This window comes from Sinocyclocheilus rhinocerous, unplaced genomic scaffold (assembly GCF_001515625.1).
Source record: "Sinocyclocheilus rhinocerous isolate Xijiao unplaced genomic scaffold, SAMN03320098_v1.1 scaffold541, whole genome shotgun sequence".
In the NCBI taxonomy this organism is placed as follows: domain Eukaryota; kingdom Metazoa; phylum Chordata; class Actinopteri; order Cypriniformes; family Cyprinidae; genus Sinocyclocheilus; species Sinocyclocheilus rhinocerous.
This window is the reverse complement of record NW_015658519.1, coordinates 1,121,563-1,134,642: the sequence shown is the minus strand read 5'-3', so window position 1 is coordinate 1,134,642 and position 13,080 is coordinate 1,121,563. Positions and strand designations below refer to the sequence as shown.

The 13,080-nt window shown below is 36.7% G+C and overlaps 2 protein-coding genes across 2 annotated transcripts in view; both read right to left on the bottom strand.

Annotated features, from left to right (window-relative positions):
- Nucleotides 1–3,583, bottom strand: part of LOC107722556 (anoctamin-8-like) — a 17,551-nt gene extending 13,968 nt beyond the window's left edge. Inside the window, exons 1-4 of the mRNA XM_016530951.1 lie at nt 3,075–3,583; nt 1,254–1,364; nt 853–985; nt 566–704 (exon numbers count right to left, since the gene is read on the bottom strand). Of these exons, the coding sequence (XP_016386437.1) occupies nt 566–704; nt 853–985; nt 1,254–1,364; nt 3,075–3,093 (402 nt within the window). The 5' untranslated portion in view covers nt 3,094–3,583. The remainder of the gene's footprint in view (nt 1–565; nt 705–852; nt 986–1,253; nt 1,365–3,074) is intronic.
- Nucleotides 3,584–10,690: 7,107 nt separating this feature from the next.
- LOC107722517 (plasmalemma vesicle-associated protein-like) overlaps nt 10,691–13,080 on the bottom strand; it is a 4,130-nt gene continuing 1,740 nt past the window's right edge. The window contains exons 2-5 of the mRNA XM_016530880.1: nt 12,522–12,594; nt 11,640–12,349; nt 11,014–11,512; nt 10,691–10,909 (exon numbers count right to left, since the gene is read on the bottom strand). Of these exons, the coding sequence (XP_016386366.1) occupies nt 10,857–10,909; nt 11,014–11,512; nt 11,640–12,349; nt 12,522–12,594 (1,335 nt within the window). The 3' untranslated portion in view covers nt 10,691–10,856. The remainder of the gene's footprint in view (nt 10,910–11,013; nt 11,513–11,639; nt 12,350–12,521; nt 12,595–13,080) is intronic.

The following is a 13,080-nucleotide window of genomic DNA, read 5'->3' as shown; positions in this document are numbered from 1 at the left end:
ACCACTGATTTGTAGTCGTGTCCTCTTTTGGAAGACCAAACAAAGTAGTTTCGCTTTCACAACGAAGCACACAGCGCCTTCACGACATGGCGGCGGTGGCAACAATACTACAGCGAGAATAAAAGTTACGCCTTCTTTCTTTGCGTGAAGATGTGGGAAGAGTTGCATAACGCCACCCAAATAGTGACGTAGGTATGTGGGGGCGTGTTAAAACGGGCCGTTTTAGGTAGGCGTGGCTGACTCTTAACTTTTATAAAGAATATCTCTTTGGATTTGAGACTTTAGTCTTTGCAACTTTACAGATCTTCTTTATGCACCAAGAGCTTGTAACACTCCAAAGAGAAAGGAAAAATTGAAATCGCATCATATGACCCCTTTAAACCTTTAAATTAAACATCAGTGGGGTATAAACAGATTGTGCAAAAATGTATGATTGAGATTGTACAAATTCATGCAAATTAGCCACCAGTTTGCCAAAACAAACTAATTACGTAATGCCACTAGATTGTTTTGACATCTAATGATTTCATATGAGAAGACAAGAAATTAGAGATTAATGGCAGACCTGTGATGTGAAGAAACACAGCTCACTCTCGATGTTTTCATAGATGTCATCCTCCTCACATGAAAACCTGCGAGTGCCGCCTCCGTAGCGTGGCTTCACTGCCTTTTGCATCCCCATCTGTTCAGCTCCACGCAACAAGCTTCAGACAAAAAACAACAATCAATCTAATGCTGTATTTATGTAGGACCCAGTGACCATCTGTCAAACGTTTCAGACAATTTATATGGAAAAATACAACACAATAACTGAGATGAGATGAGTCGAGCAGGTTTTCTACTGTGTCTTACTTCTCAAAGGCTGAGGTAATGAAGAATGCATAGGTGTGCGTGTATTTATGCTGCCGGATCTGGATTCTGACTTGTGGAATTCCCAACCGGATTTGGTTAAGTAACCATAACAGTGTATGGTCATCTGTGGTGTCTGTGGAAAAGACGATAACATGCTGAAATATGTCCATCAGTAGATCAAAGAAATTCACATTCTATTATCACACTTTATTTTTAAATATTTTGTAAATAGATGTAAAAAGATGCTATATGTACCAAATGTACAATTACATTCATACTGTAAGGTAGCAAATGTTACATATATAACATTTGTGATATTATGAAGCTGACAAAAAACATCTACATTAATCAATAACTGTATTAGTGCAAACGAGCAAAACTGAAAGACATAACCTACACACCTGGGAATGTCACAAGAACATCACAGTTTTCAGTGGGTGCCATTGTGATCGTAGTTTTATGCTTCATGAGGTACTGTCTGGCATGAAAGAGACGACCTCTGAGCAATTTCTCTGTTTGCAAGTGAAACAAAAAAGTAGTTATTCTTGTAATGTTATAGTTATAGTAATCATTATGTTTGTGATGTGTGTGCAGATGTTTTAATGGTTGTATATATATTATTAACTATACCAAAAAAAGTCAATCAGGCCCTTAATGATGCATACATAAATAGCATTTCCGGGGTCATCCACTTCCATGTTTTTTGGCTGTAAAAACAGCTCTTTTTGCTGCTTGATATTGCAAACTGGTGTTTCTTACCATATTGCATTAATGTATTAATTATAAACACACTGGTTTGTAGCACAAACAGTTTTACCATTTACTGCACTTTGTTATTCTTTTCGTTATTTCCCTACAGTAGCTAATGAACTGAAAATCTGGAACATTCACAGAAAACAGCTTACTTACTTCCGTGTTGAAAAATAAGGTGAATATTGTGTGTGTTTCTGTTTACAAAAAGAACCCAAAAATTGAATTAATTCCATCAAGGGCTTGAGTGACTTATCGTATAGTTACTCTATATGTCCATTAAAACGTCATTACAACCCAATCGGCTTTCCAATTTGAGCTGTCATCCTATTAAGGTCAAACCAAACAGACATGTCAACAGAGTTGTTGTCCACAGAAACCAGGCCTGTTTTTACACTTACCCAAATCCTTTAAGCTCACCATTACGCCCAGAAATATGGTTTTTGTGGAAAGTGTTGCTTTAATGGGATAGGAGGGCTATTGCTAATGTGGCAAATTCAGTCAAGTTGCTGTTTCGTTTACCATAACCAATACATTAAACACAGCTTTCTTGTCATGGAAGCGCCGCTCATTCTAAGTTTAAGCATTTTTTTTGGGAGGAAACAGAGTCATTGTGTGAGAGATGTTATCAATTTTCTGACCACTGTGCTCTTTTTTAGTGACGGTTACATGAAGTGTGAAGAAAATGATAAGTGAAGTTCACTTTGGCAGCCTATACAAAATTAAATTTCATGAGTTTTTGAAGAATTGAAAAAACACACATGCAAAAGTGAGAGTCTGAGATATTACCTGATTGCAAGAGCTTTCATATATAAAACAGATTAGGACAGAAAGAAGAACTAGATAAAATAGTAGCTCATCACAAATGTTCAGCCCCATTTATGGCAAAATATCATACAATTACATTAAACAGTGTGACATTATGAATATGCATTTCAGCTGCTGAGTAGCTCTGGTGTTATTTAACAATTATGGCTGAGTGACTGCATTCAAACATATAGGGAGGATTTGTGGCATAACAAGCAGGATCAATGCACATATGGTGGAGAATGATTCTGCCTCAGGAAATATATGGGGTAATTAAAGTACAAATGTTTGAAAGACATAATGGTAATGATCTGAATGAGCACAATTACAGATATTTTCATCAATAGGTAGGAAATGTTTTGTGTATGTGCTTATGGGTCCACCACATACAGGTGACGAGCCTATACATATACCATTTAACACTTACACACAATGTCAACAGACGATAACGAACAGGCAAATAATGTTTACTAGACAAATATTAGACCTTCAGATATCAAGCTTTTGTATTGTATTCTGCCCCCAATAGCTATCAATCTTGTCATACACTAGAGAGAAAATACACAGCGATATATAAACACGCATATTTTGGGGTTGAACTCACCTACGACAGCTAGATAACAACATGCGAGCGTCTGTATGACGGCTGTCTGAGTGTCACTCACCTAACACCGCCGAAGACATCGTGTGAGATCTTCGCTTTGCTCTGCCTTATGAAAACGTCAGCTGTGCTGTTGCCGTCGTCGGTACTGGTGCTGAAACTGCACGGTCAGGTCCAGCAAGGCTTCCCCAGCGGCCAGAGCCTTTTCCAGATGCAAACAGGTGCAGAGAGTCCATTGACCACTGAATAAATCCTCAATCACATGCTGACATCGATCATCCATGGCGCTGTCAACACTCAGCGGATTTCCTCATCATTTTAGAAGAGCAGTTTTCAGCTTCCATGCATTCGTACACTACGTTCGGCCGCGTAGCTCTATTATTTCGCTGTATTTGTCTGTTTTGTTTGCCTGTAGGCTAAGTTGTTGTATGCGCCATCTGTCTCATCTTGACTGGAAAATTACGCAACGTGAGGTGCATTATTCATAGATGTACTGAAACGAGCCAATGAGAGTGAATGCGCAAAGATCTCGCGTACAAAGAGGTGGAAATTCAGTACAGGTGAGAGCAAAGACTGGATTTGGTGGCGATCTGAACATGTAATTACTGAACATATCGTCTTACTGAGGTTGTTTTGTACTTTGAGCTGTATTGCAGCCGATATTGATCACTTCTTTAAGGATCATTCCATGAAATGGGTTGTTTGGTGTCCCTTATCAATTCCGGTCATGGGGGCCCCCTGCTCTGCACATTTTGCATGTCTCCCAGTCCGATATTTAACACACCTGATTGAGATCATCAGCTCGTAAGTTCAGTTCATGGATCTCTCTCCTAACAAGCTGATGATCTCAATCGGGTGTGTTAGGGAGACATGCAAAATGTGCAGAGCAGGGCCCCCCCAGGACTGGAATTGAGAACCACTGGTGTAAAAAAAATAACCAACAGCATAAAGCTGACTCTTTTAGCTACACATCAATAAAAATCGATTAAAAGTATGTTATATTTCATTTTTATTCTTCTTTCTCAGTTTAGATGTCTTTCTGACCCCATGTTTGCTCTCATGTGTTTTTTTTCCACGTCGATACATGTTTTTAGATTATAGTGGATATAGGCTAATATTTTATAAACACGTGTTCCCAGTTTATGCATCAGCCCAGTTACCATCATGAATTCATTTAATTAAATTGTGTTGCATAATTAAAAAAAAAAAAACTAGAAAGAACATCAAGGACCTAATGTCACTTTATCACTTTATATTGTAGGCTACTGTAAATCAACTTTTGTCAGTAGGGGGCGATCTTAAATCGTTAACCCAGCTTTTGGTCACTAAACTGATTATTGAAAATGTGATGAAAAATAAAATGCTGTAAAAATATCAGCATTTAATGAAAGCACAAAATTAACTATAAAACTGTCACCCTGTTACCTCTGTATTTAAAAACATTAACCTTTTTAAATTTAGCATGAGATGAAAGTAACCTACATTCGCTAATCTTTTTTTTTCTAATAAAATATTTAAAATCTTATAAATGTATAAAATTCACTCTAAAAATTACCTTTTAAAAATAGAAGAGGCACCCATTTCATGGAATGACTTTCAAACAGTCACTGTCACTTAGAACCTAAAGACTAAATTATAATTGGTTTACGGACGGCTGTTCAGCTTGACAAGCACGTAGGCCTATAATTATAACACTGACTGATAATTACATTGTCAGTCTACATCAGCAATCAGTGAAGGCAGGACCCCTGATAATATTTAAATAACAACCACTTTCTTATTTATTAGGTGCATGTCTCATAAAGTCATTTGCACTCAAGTTTAAACTTATTGTACTGAAGATTCATTAAATTTATAACTAAATGGCTATTGATAATGACTATTAATTAATACCTAACAATGCTGGTTCATATATAGTCATAAACTCCTAATTCAGCAATCGTGACATTATTTATAAATGTTGTTGAAAATTCATTAAAAATGCATTTTTACATGCAGAAGTTGGATCAAAATGTCATTACTAGAGAAACTTTGCTTTAGGATTAGACTGTCAAAAATTATATTATTTATATACATACATGGTCATTTACTTTACAATAATGATCTCTGTGGAATCACACATATGCACAAAAGCAAAGAAATATATGTTTTGTTAACTTTGGACATTGCACTGAGCAGATACAGGCCATTTAGTCAAAATGGATAATGCCAGAGTGTTTAATTGGCTTATGTCTTCACAAGGAGGAGTTTTAAAAAAGTAGGTTTTTCTTGTAGGGTTTGACTCGCTATTATAGCCCTTCCAGAGTTATGAACTAAAATGCAGAAATGTACTTATGATTAGCACCACCTGGTGTCTGACATGTGTGTTGGAGCGCTTGAATACACCACCAATCTGAGATCTCTGCGACAACTCACACGCATGCACGCAGACACATTTAGGCCAGAAAAAATAGTAGAAATACAATAGGGTTTCAGAAGCTTCAATGCTTGGACCCCTAATAAATTTTAAGCTCACTGAAATTCAATTTTAAATATAAAATGAAAATAGACTGATGCTGCATTTAATTTGTAATCTTAGACACACCAGTCCTGTGTGTGTATAATTCTAATAATAATAATAATTTTGTATTATTTTTTCCATTAGCATTTTGTATGCATTTATAATCTTTATGTCTATATCATATCAGCATGAATCAGATCCAGATAAAATTATCATCAGTCATTTTAAAGGTTAATAATTTGAATTACTCACAAAAATGACTTGAATGTATTTGAAAGAGAATGTATTTTCTCACAGCTGTACGCATTTACATATATACAGTACCTACACCTGACTATTGCATTAATTGGCAGTACTGTACAGTGTTATTGAAAAGTTCCATGTAGTTTAAAGATATGTTTTAATTAAATAAATAACACATTTTAAATAGCACTTGCTGTTTTCATCTTCCAGAAAAATTATATAATCTCAAGAGACGATGTGTAGAGGTCAACAAGAGAAGGTTTTGGCCTTTAATGACTTTACCAGAATGGTGGGAATAGAGGGGCCAAGCAAATAGGAAATGCAATTAGTGCTTTGGGGAACAAAGAATGTTAGCTTCTAGAGACAAAAGTTGATGAGTTCTGTGACCTAAGTCGGAAGGACGTAATAATAAGATGTTATCAATTTTCTGACCACTGTGCTCTTTTTTAGTGACGGTTACATGAAGTGTGAAGAAAATGATAAGTGAAGTTCACTTTGGCAGCCTATACAAAATTAAATTTCATGAGTTTTTGAAGAATTGAAAAAACACACATGCAAAAGTGAGAGTCTGAGATATTACCTGATTGCAAGAGCTTTCATATATAAAACAGATTAGGACAGAAAGAAGAACTAGATAAAATAGTAGCTCATCACAAATGTTCAGCCCCATTTATGGCAAAATATCATACAATTACATTAAACAGTGTGACATTATGAATATGCATTTCAGCTGCTGAGTAGCTCTGGTGTTATTTAACAATTATGGCTGAGTGACTGCATTCAAACATATAGGGAGGATTTGTGGCATAACAAGCAGGATCAATGCACATATGGTGGAGAATGATTCTGCCTCAGGAAATATATGGGGTAATTAAAGTACAAATGTTTGAAAGACATAATGGTAATGATCTGAATGAGCACAATTACAGATATTTTCATCAATAGGTAGGAAATGTTTTGTGTATGTGCTTATGGGTCCACCACATACAGGTGACGAGCCTATACATATACCATTTAACACTTACACACAATGTCAACAGACGATAACGAACAGGCAAATAATGTTTACTAGACAAATATTAGACCTTCAGATATCAAGCTTTTGTATTGTATTCTGCCCCCAATAGCTATCAATCTTGTCATACACTAGAGAGAAAATACACAGCGATATATAAACACGCATATTTTGGGGTTGAACTCACCTACGACAGCTAGATAACAACATGCGAGCGTCTGTATGACGGCTGTCTGAGTGTCACTCACCTAACACCGCCGAAGACATCGTGTGAGATCTTCGCTTTGCTCTGCCTTATGAAAACGTCAGCTGTGCTGTTGCCGTCGTCGGTACTGGTGCTGAAACTGCACGGTCAGGTCCAGCAAGGCTTCCCCAGCGGCCAGAGCCTTTTCCAGATGCAAACAGGTGCAGAGAGTCCATTGACCACTGAATAAATCCTCAATCACATGCTGACATCGATCATCCATGGCGCTGTCAACACTCAGCGGATTTCCTCATCATTTTAGAAGAGCAGTTTTCAGCTTCCATGCATTCGTACACTACGTTCGGCCGCGTAGCTCTATTATTTCGCTGTATTTGTCTGTTTTGTTTGCCTGTAGGCTAAGTTGTTGTATGCGCCATCTGTCTCATCTTGACTGGAAAATTACGCAACGTGAGGTGCATTATTCATAGATGTACTGAAACGAGCCAATGAGAGTGAATGCGCAAAGATCTCGCGTACAAAGAGGTGGAAATTCAGTACAGGTGAGAGCAAAGACTGGATTTGGTGGCGATCTGAACATGTAATTACTGAACATATCGTCTTACTGAGGTTGTTTTGTACTTTGAGCTGTATTGCAGCCGATATTGATCACTTCTTTAAGGATCATTCCATGAAATGGGTTGTTTGGTGTCCCTTATCAATTCCGGTCATGGGGGCCCCCTGCTCTGCACATTTTGCATGTCTCCCAGTCCGATATTTAACACACCTGATTGAGATCATCAGCTCGTAAGTTCAGTTCATGGATCTCTCTCCTAACAAGCTGATGATCTCAATCGGGTGTGTTAGGGAGACATGCAAAATGTGCAGAGCAGGGCCCCCCCAGGACTGGAATTGAGAACCACTGGTGTAAAAAAAATAACCAACAGCATAAAGCTGACTCTTTTAGCTACACATCAATAAAAATCGATTAAAAGTATGTTATATTTCATTTTTATTCTTCTTTCTCAGTTTAGATGTCTTTCTGACCCCATGTTTGCTCTCATGTGTTTTTTTTCCACGTCGATACATGTTTTTAGATTATAGTGGATATAGGCTAATATTTTATAAACACGTGTTCCCAGTTTATGCATCAGCCCAGTTACCATCATGAATTCATTTAATTAAATTGTGTTGCATAATTAAAAAAAAAAAAACTAGAAAGAACATCAAGGACCTAATGTCACTTTATCACTTTATATTGTAGGCTACTGTAAATCAACTTTTGTCAGTAGGGGGCGATCTTAAATCGTTAACCCAGCTTTTGGTCACTAAACTGATTATTGAAAATGTGATGAAAAATAAAATGCTGTAAAAATATCAGCATTTAATGAAAGCACAAAATTAACTATAAAACTGTCACCCTGTTACCTCTGTATTTAAAAACATTAACCTTTTTAAATTTAGCATGAGATGAAAGTAACCTACATTCGCTAATCTTTTTTTTTCTAATAAAATATTTAAAATCTTATAAATGTATAAAATTCACTCTAAAAATTACCTTTTAAAAATAGAAGAGGCACCCATTTCATGGAATGACTTTCAAACAGTCACTGTCACTTAGAACCTAAAGACTAAATTATAATTGGTTTACGGACGGCTGTTCAGCTTGACAAGCACGTAGGCCTATAATTATAACACTGACTGATAATTACATTGTCAGTCTACATCAGCAATCAGTGAAGGCAGGACCCCTGATAATATTTAAATAACAACCACTTTCTTATTTATTAGGTGCATGTCTCATAAAGTCATTTGCACTCAAGTTTAAACTTATTGTACTGAAGATTCATTAAATTTATAACTAAATGGCTATTGATAATGACTATTAATTAATACCTAACAATGCTGGTTCATATATAGTCATAAACTCCTAATTCAGCAATCGTGACATTATTTATAAATGTTGTTGAAAATTCATTAAAAATGCATTTTTACATGCAGAAGTTGGATCAAAATGTCATTACTAGAGAAACTTTGCTTTAGGATTAGACTGTCAAAAATTATATTATTTATATACATACATGGTCATTTACTTTACAATAATGATCTCTGTGGAATCACACATATGCACAAAAGCAAAGAAATATATGTTTTGTTAACTTTGGACATTGCACTGAGCAGATACAGGCCATTTAGTCAAAATGGATAATGCCAGAGTGTTTAATTGGCTTATGTCTTCACAAGGAGGAGTTTTAAAAAAGTAGGTTTTTCTTGTAGGGTTTGACTCGCTATTATAGCCCTTCCAGAGTTATGAACTAAAATGCAGAAATGTACTTATGATTAGCACCACCTGGTGTCTGACATGTGTGTTGGAGCGCTTGAATACACCACCAATCTGAGATCTCTGCGACAACTCACACGCATGCACGCAGACACATTTAGGCCAGAAAAAATAGTAGAAATACAATAGGGTTTCAGAAGCTTCAATGCTTGGACCCCTAATAAATTTTAAGCTCACTGAAATTCAATTTTAAATATAAAATGAAAATAGACTGATGCTGCATTTAATTTGTAATCTTAGACACACCAGTCCTGTGTGTGTATAATTCTAATAATAATAATAATTTTGTATTATTTTTTCCATTAGCATTTTGTATGCATTTATAATCTTTATGTCTATATCATATCAGCATGAATCAGATCCAGATAAAATTATCATCAGTCATTTTAAAGGTTAATAATTTGAATTACTCACAAAAATGACTTGAATGTATTTGAAAGAGAATGTATTTTCTCACAGCTGTACGCATTTACATATATACAGTACCTACACCTGACTATTGCATTAATTGGCAGTACTGTACAGTGTTATTGAAAAGTTCCATGTAGTTTAAAGATATGTTTTAATTAAATAAATAACACATTTTAAATAGCACTTGCTGTTTTCATCTTCCAGAAAAATTATATAATCTCAAGAGACGATGTGTAGAGGTCAACAAGAGAAGGTTTTGGCCTTTAATGACTTTACCAGAATGGTGGGAATAGAGGGGCCAAGCAAATAGGAAATGCAATTAGTGCTTTGGGGAACAAAGAATGTTAGCTTCTAGAGACAAAAGTTGATGAGTTCTGTGACCTAAGTCGGAAGGACGTAATAATAATAAGCACTTATGTGTTTCCTGATGGAGGGTGGAGAAGGGATATTTACCTCGATATGCAGAACGCCATGCTTATTTTTAAAAGACCCCAACATCAGCTAGTTTATATAAAGTTCAGAGACACTGGCACTAAACACTCCACATCCACAAACAATAATTGCATTGTTTTCTGTATATGTTTCTGTGTCTTTACAAAGATAGTTCAAAGACGTTGGTGTCAACGTCCCAGACGTCAGAGCCACCAAAACCTGTCTACCCTCTTTGAGAACCGGAGATCTTACTGTCTTAAGTGGAAAAATCATGTATGTCAAACAAAGGATATCCTTTAAGCTGGATAGCAGGCTCCTTCTGTGACGCCTCTATATATTAATTGGCGCCCTGTTTCTTTGCTTTTGTCTGAATTCTGTGTCTGTCTGTCAATATGGGGTGCTGTGTGTACATTAATGAGGAAAAAAAATTAACTTAAATGATTTTAGCAAATGGCTGCAATATAACAAAGAGTGAAAAATTTAAGGGGGTCTGAATACTTTCCGTACCCACTGTATATATATTTTATAAGATATATACAAGCATAAATGAATTTAATGCACAAAAGACATTATCAACTTCATCCCACAAAATGTAATTAATATTCATGTTAATAATTAGTATTCACATCACAGATTTGCAGGGTCAGTACATTTAGGTTTTCTATTTTCAAACCGTTCTAGACAGTTCTGGCTGGGATTTTTGCCAGGACTTTGTTCACTCCCTCAATTTGGGAGTGAATAACGATGCAGCTCCTTTAAATGAAGATTGATCTGTGCTGTAAATCAAACATAAAAGGTTAGGCATTATAAAAATAGACACAAAAAAGTCAATAAAATCAGATTAAAAAGTGCAGAGTAATACCACTTCTGCTTGGTATACCTTGGCTTACGTCAGTCCCACCCGTTGGTGTTCTTGTTCCCGCAAGAGTTGCTCCAAATCCAGGTGTGTTAGACCCGAGTGAGCCAACACCTGCACCTCCTACCGCTGGTTTTCCCATCCCTACTCCACTTGATCCAGCACTGCCAAATCCTGTCAACCCTGGTCCTACTCCACCCAAACTACTTGTCCCTGTCTGGGCTAGACCTGTTCTAGTTGATCCTGGCCCACCTAATCCTGTGCTGCCCAGTCCACCTGAAAGGGTCCCTGTCCCCCCTACAGCTGTATTTAATGACCCTGTCACACCTGTTCCTGTGCTGCCCCATCTTGTGCTTGATCCTACACCATTAGGACTGGGAAATGCTGATCCAGTGGAGCCGGCCCCGGTCCATGGCAAGTTTGGTTTGCTCAGACCTGTTGAACTCATACCGGTCCCACCAGTATTTGGTATGTTTGGCAGACCGAAGGGGTTTGGCATGAATGGGTTAGTTCGCATTGGCGGCTGAAAAAAAGAGAAAGTAATTCAAGTTCATTACAAACACATTTAATTTACAATTGCATACATAATTGTTTGTAATATTTAAATAAATACATATATAATATGTATAAAAGGACCATATTAACCTCACCTTACAGTTGACAAGTGAAGTATTGAGATTCTCAACGGTGTTTGTGAGTGTTTTAATTTCTTTTTCTCTCAAAGAGATGAGTTCGCCTTTTAGTTTGTTATCATCTTTTAGTTTTCTGTTCTCCAGCAGAAGTTTTTCACTGTCTTGGTCATTCTTGAGCTGAAGTTGCTCAAGAGTTCTGCGACTCTCGCGAATCATGGCACTGCGATTCTGATTGCACCACGTAGCGTCCTCTTTCAGGCGTATGTTGTCTATCACATATTTGGCATTTTCCCCATTAATTTTTGTGAACTGGTTCCCCACTATGTCCAGATATGACTGGAGCTTGTTCTCGACTTCTCTTGAAAGACTGCTACAGTTTTCCCGAATGTCTTCAAGCTGATTTTTTTGTTTATCACACGTTAGCTGGAAAGAAATATGTTTTGAGAAGAGGTCATCGATTCGTTTGAGGAATTCTTTGGTGACGTCGGGGATTCCTCGTAAAGAAGTGACAAAATCCTCTTTACACTTCTTTTGGTACAAGGCGAGCTCATCTTCAAGGAAAGCCTTGTCTCGCCTTAGTCTAATAGTTTCCAAGTGATACCCATCCTTGTCTTTGTTGGAGTTGTCCAGTTCAGTTCTCACATTAGCCACCGTCTGAGTAAAGTTCGCTTTAACCAGCTTTAGCATTTCCTCCGACTGCTGGAGCATACTTTGCAAACGTCTGTTGTCTTTAAAAAAAAAACAATATAGTCGAAACTGTTGATCTGCTTGATTAACTTTATGCAGGAGTTACAGTCATTGTGTTAAACAAACAAAAATTCAGAATGTTTGTATTCAAGTACCTTATAAAATATAAGAAATATTCAGTGTAAGATTTTTTTTTCTGAAAAACCATCTCACCATTTGAATCTGGACAGAACGTAGGAGGGCATGCACGGGGAGCAGCCATTCTTTTTTCCATCTCGCATCGAGACTATAAAAAAAAGAGCACAAAAAAACTATTAATTGAGGTTGAAGTCATGCATTTTAGCTCTCTAATTCTCTATCTGCAACATTCATGGAAGCCTAAGTTAATGGTAATTATCATTCTGCCAGTGTTTTCCAGAATGTTCCAAAGAAAGGTTCTTACAACATTAAAAAAGCATATTTTGAAAAACATTTTGACAAAACTTACAGAAATTACTATTTCATAGACTAATGGGAATGTTAAGAAAACATTCTTAGAACAATATACATCAGGGGTGTCAAACATACGGCCCGCGGGCCGAACACGGCCCACAGAGGTGTCCAATCCGGCCCGCAGGATGATTTAAACAATATTATAAAATAACAAATAAAACATAATTTTGAAAATTAAATAAAGTGTATTCGCTACAATATTTTACTTTGAATTTAAAGCGGAACAAATGGCTAATTTATTTACGTTGATTTTGCGCCTCGGGATTCGGGACACCTAACA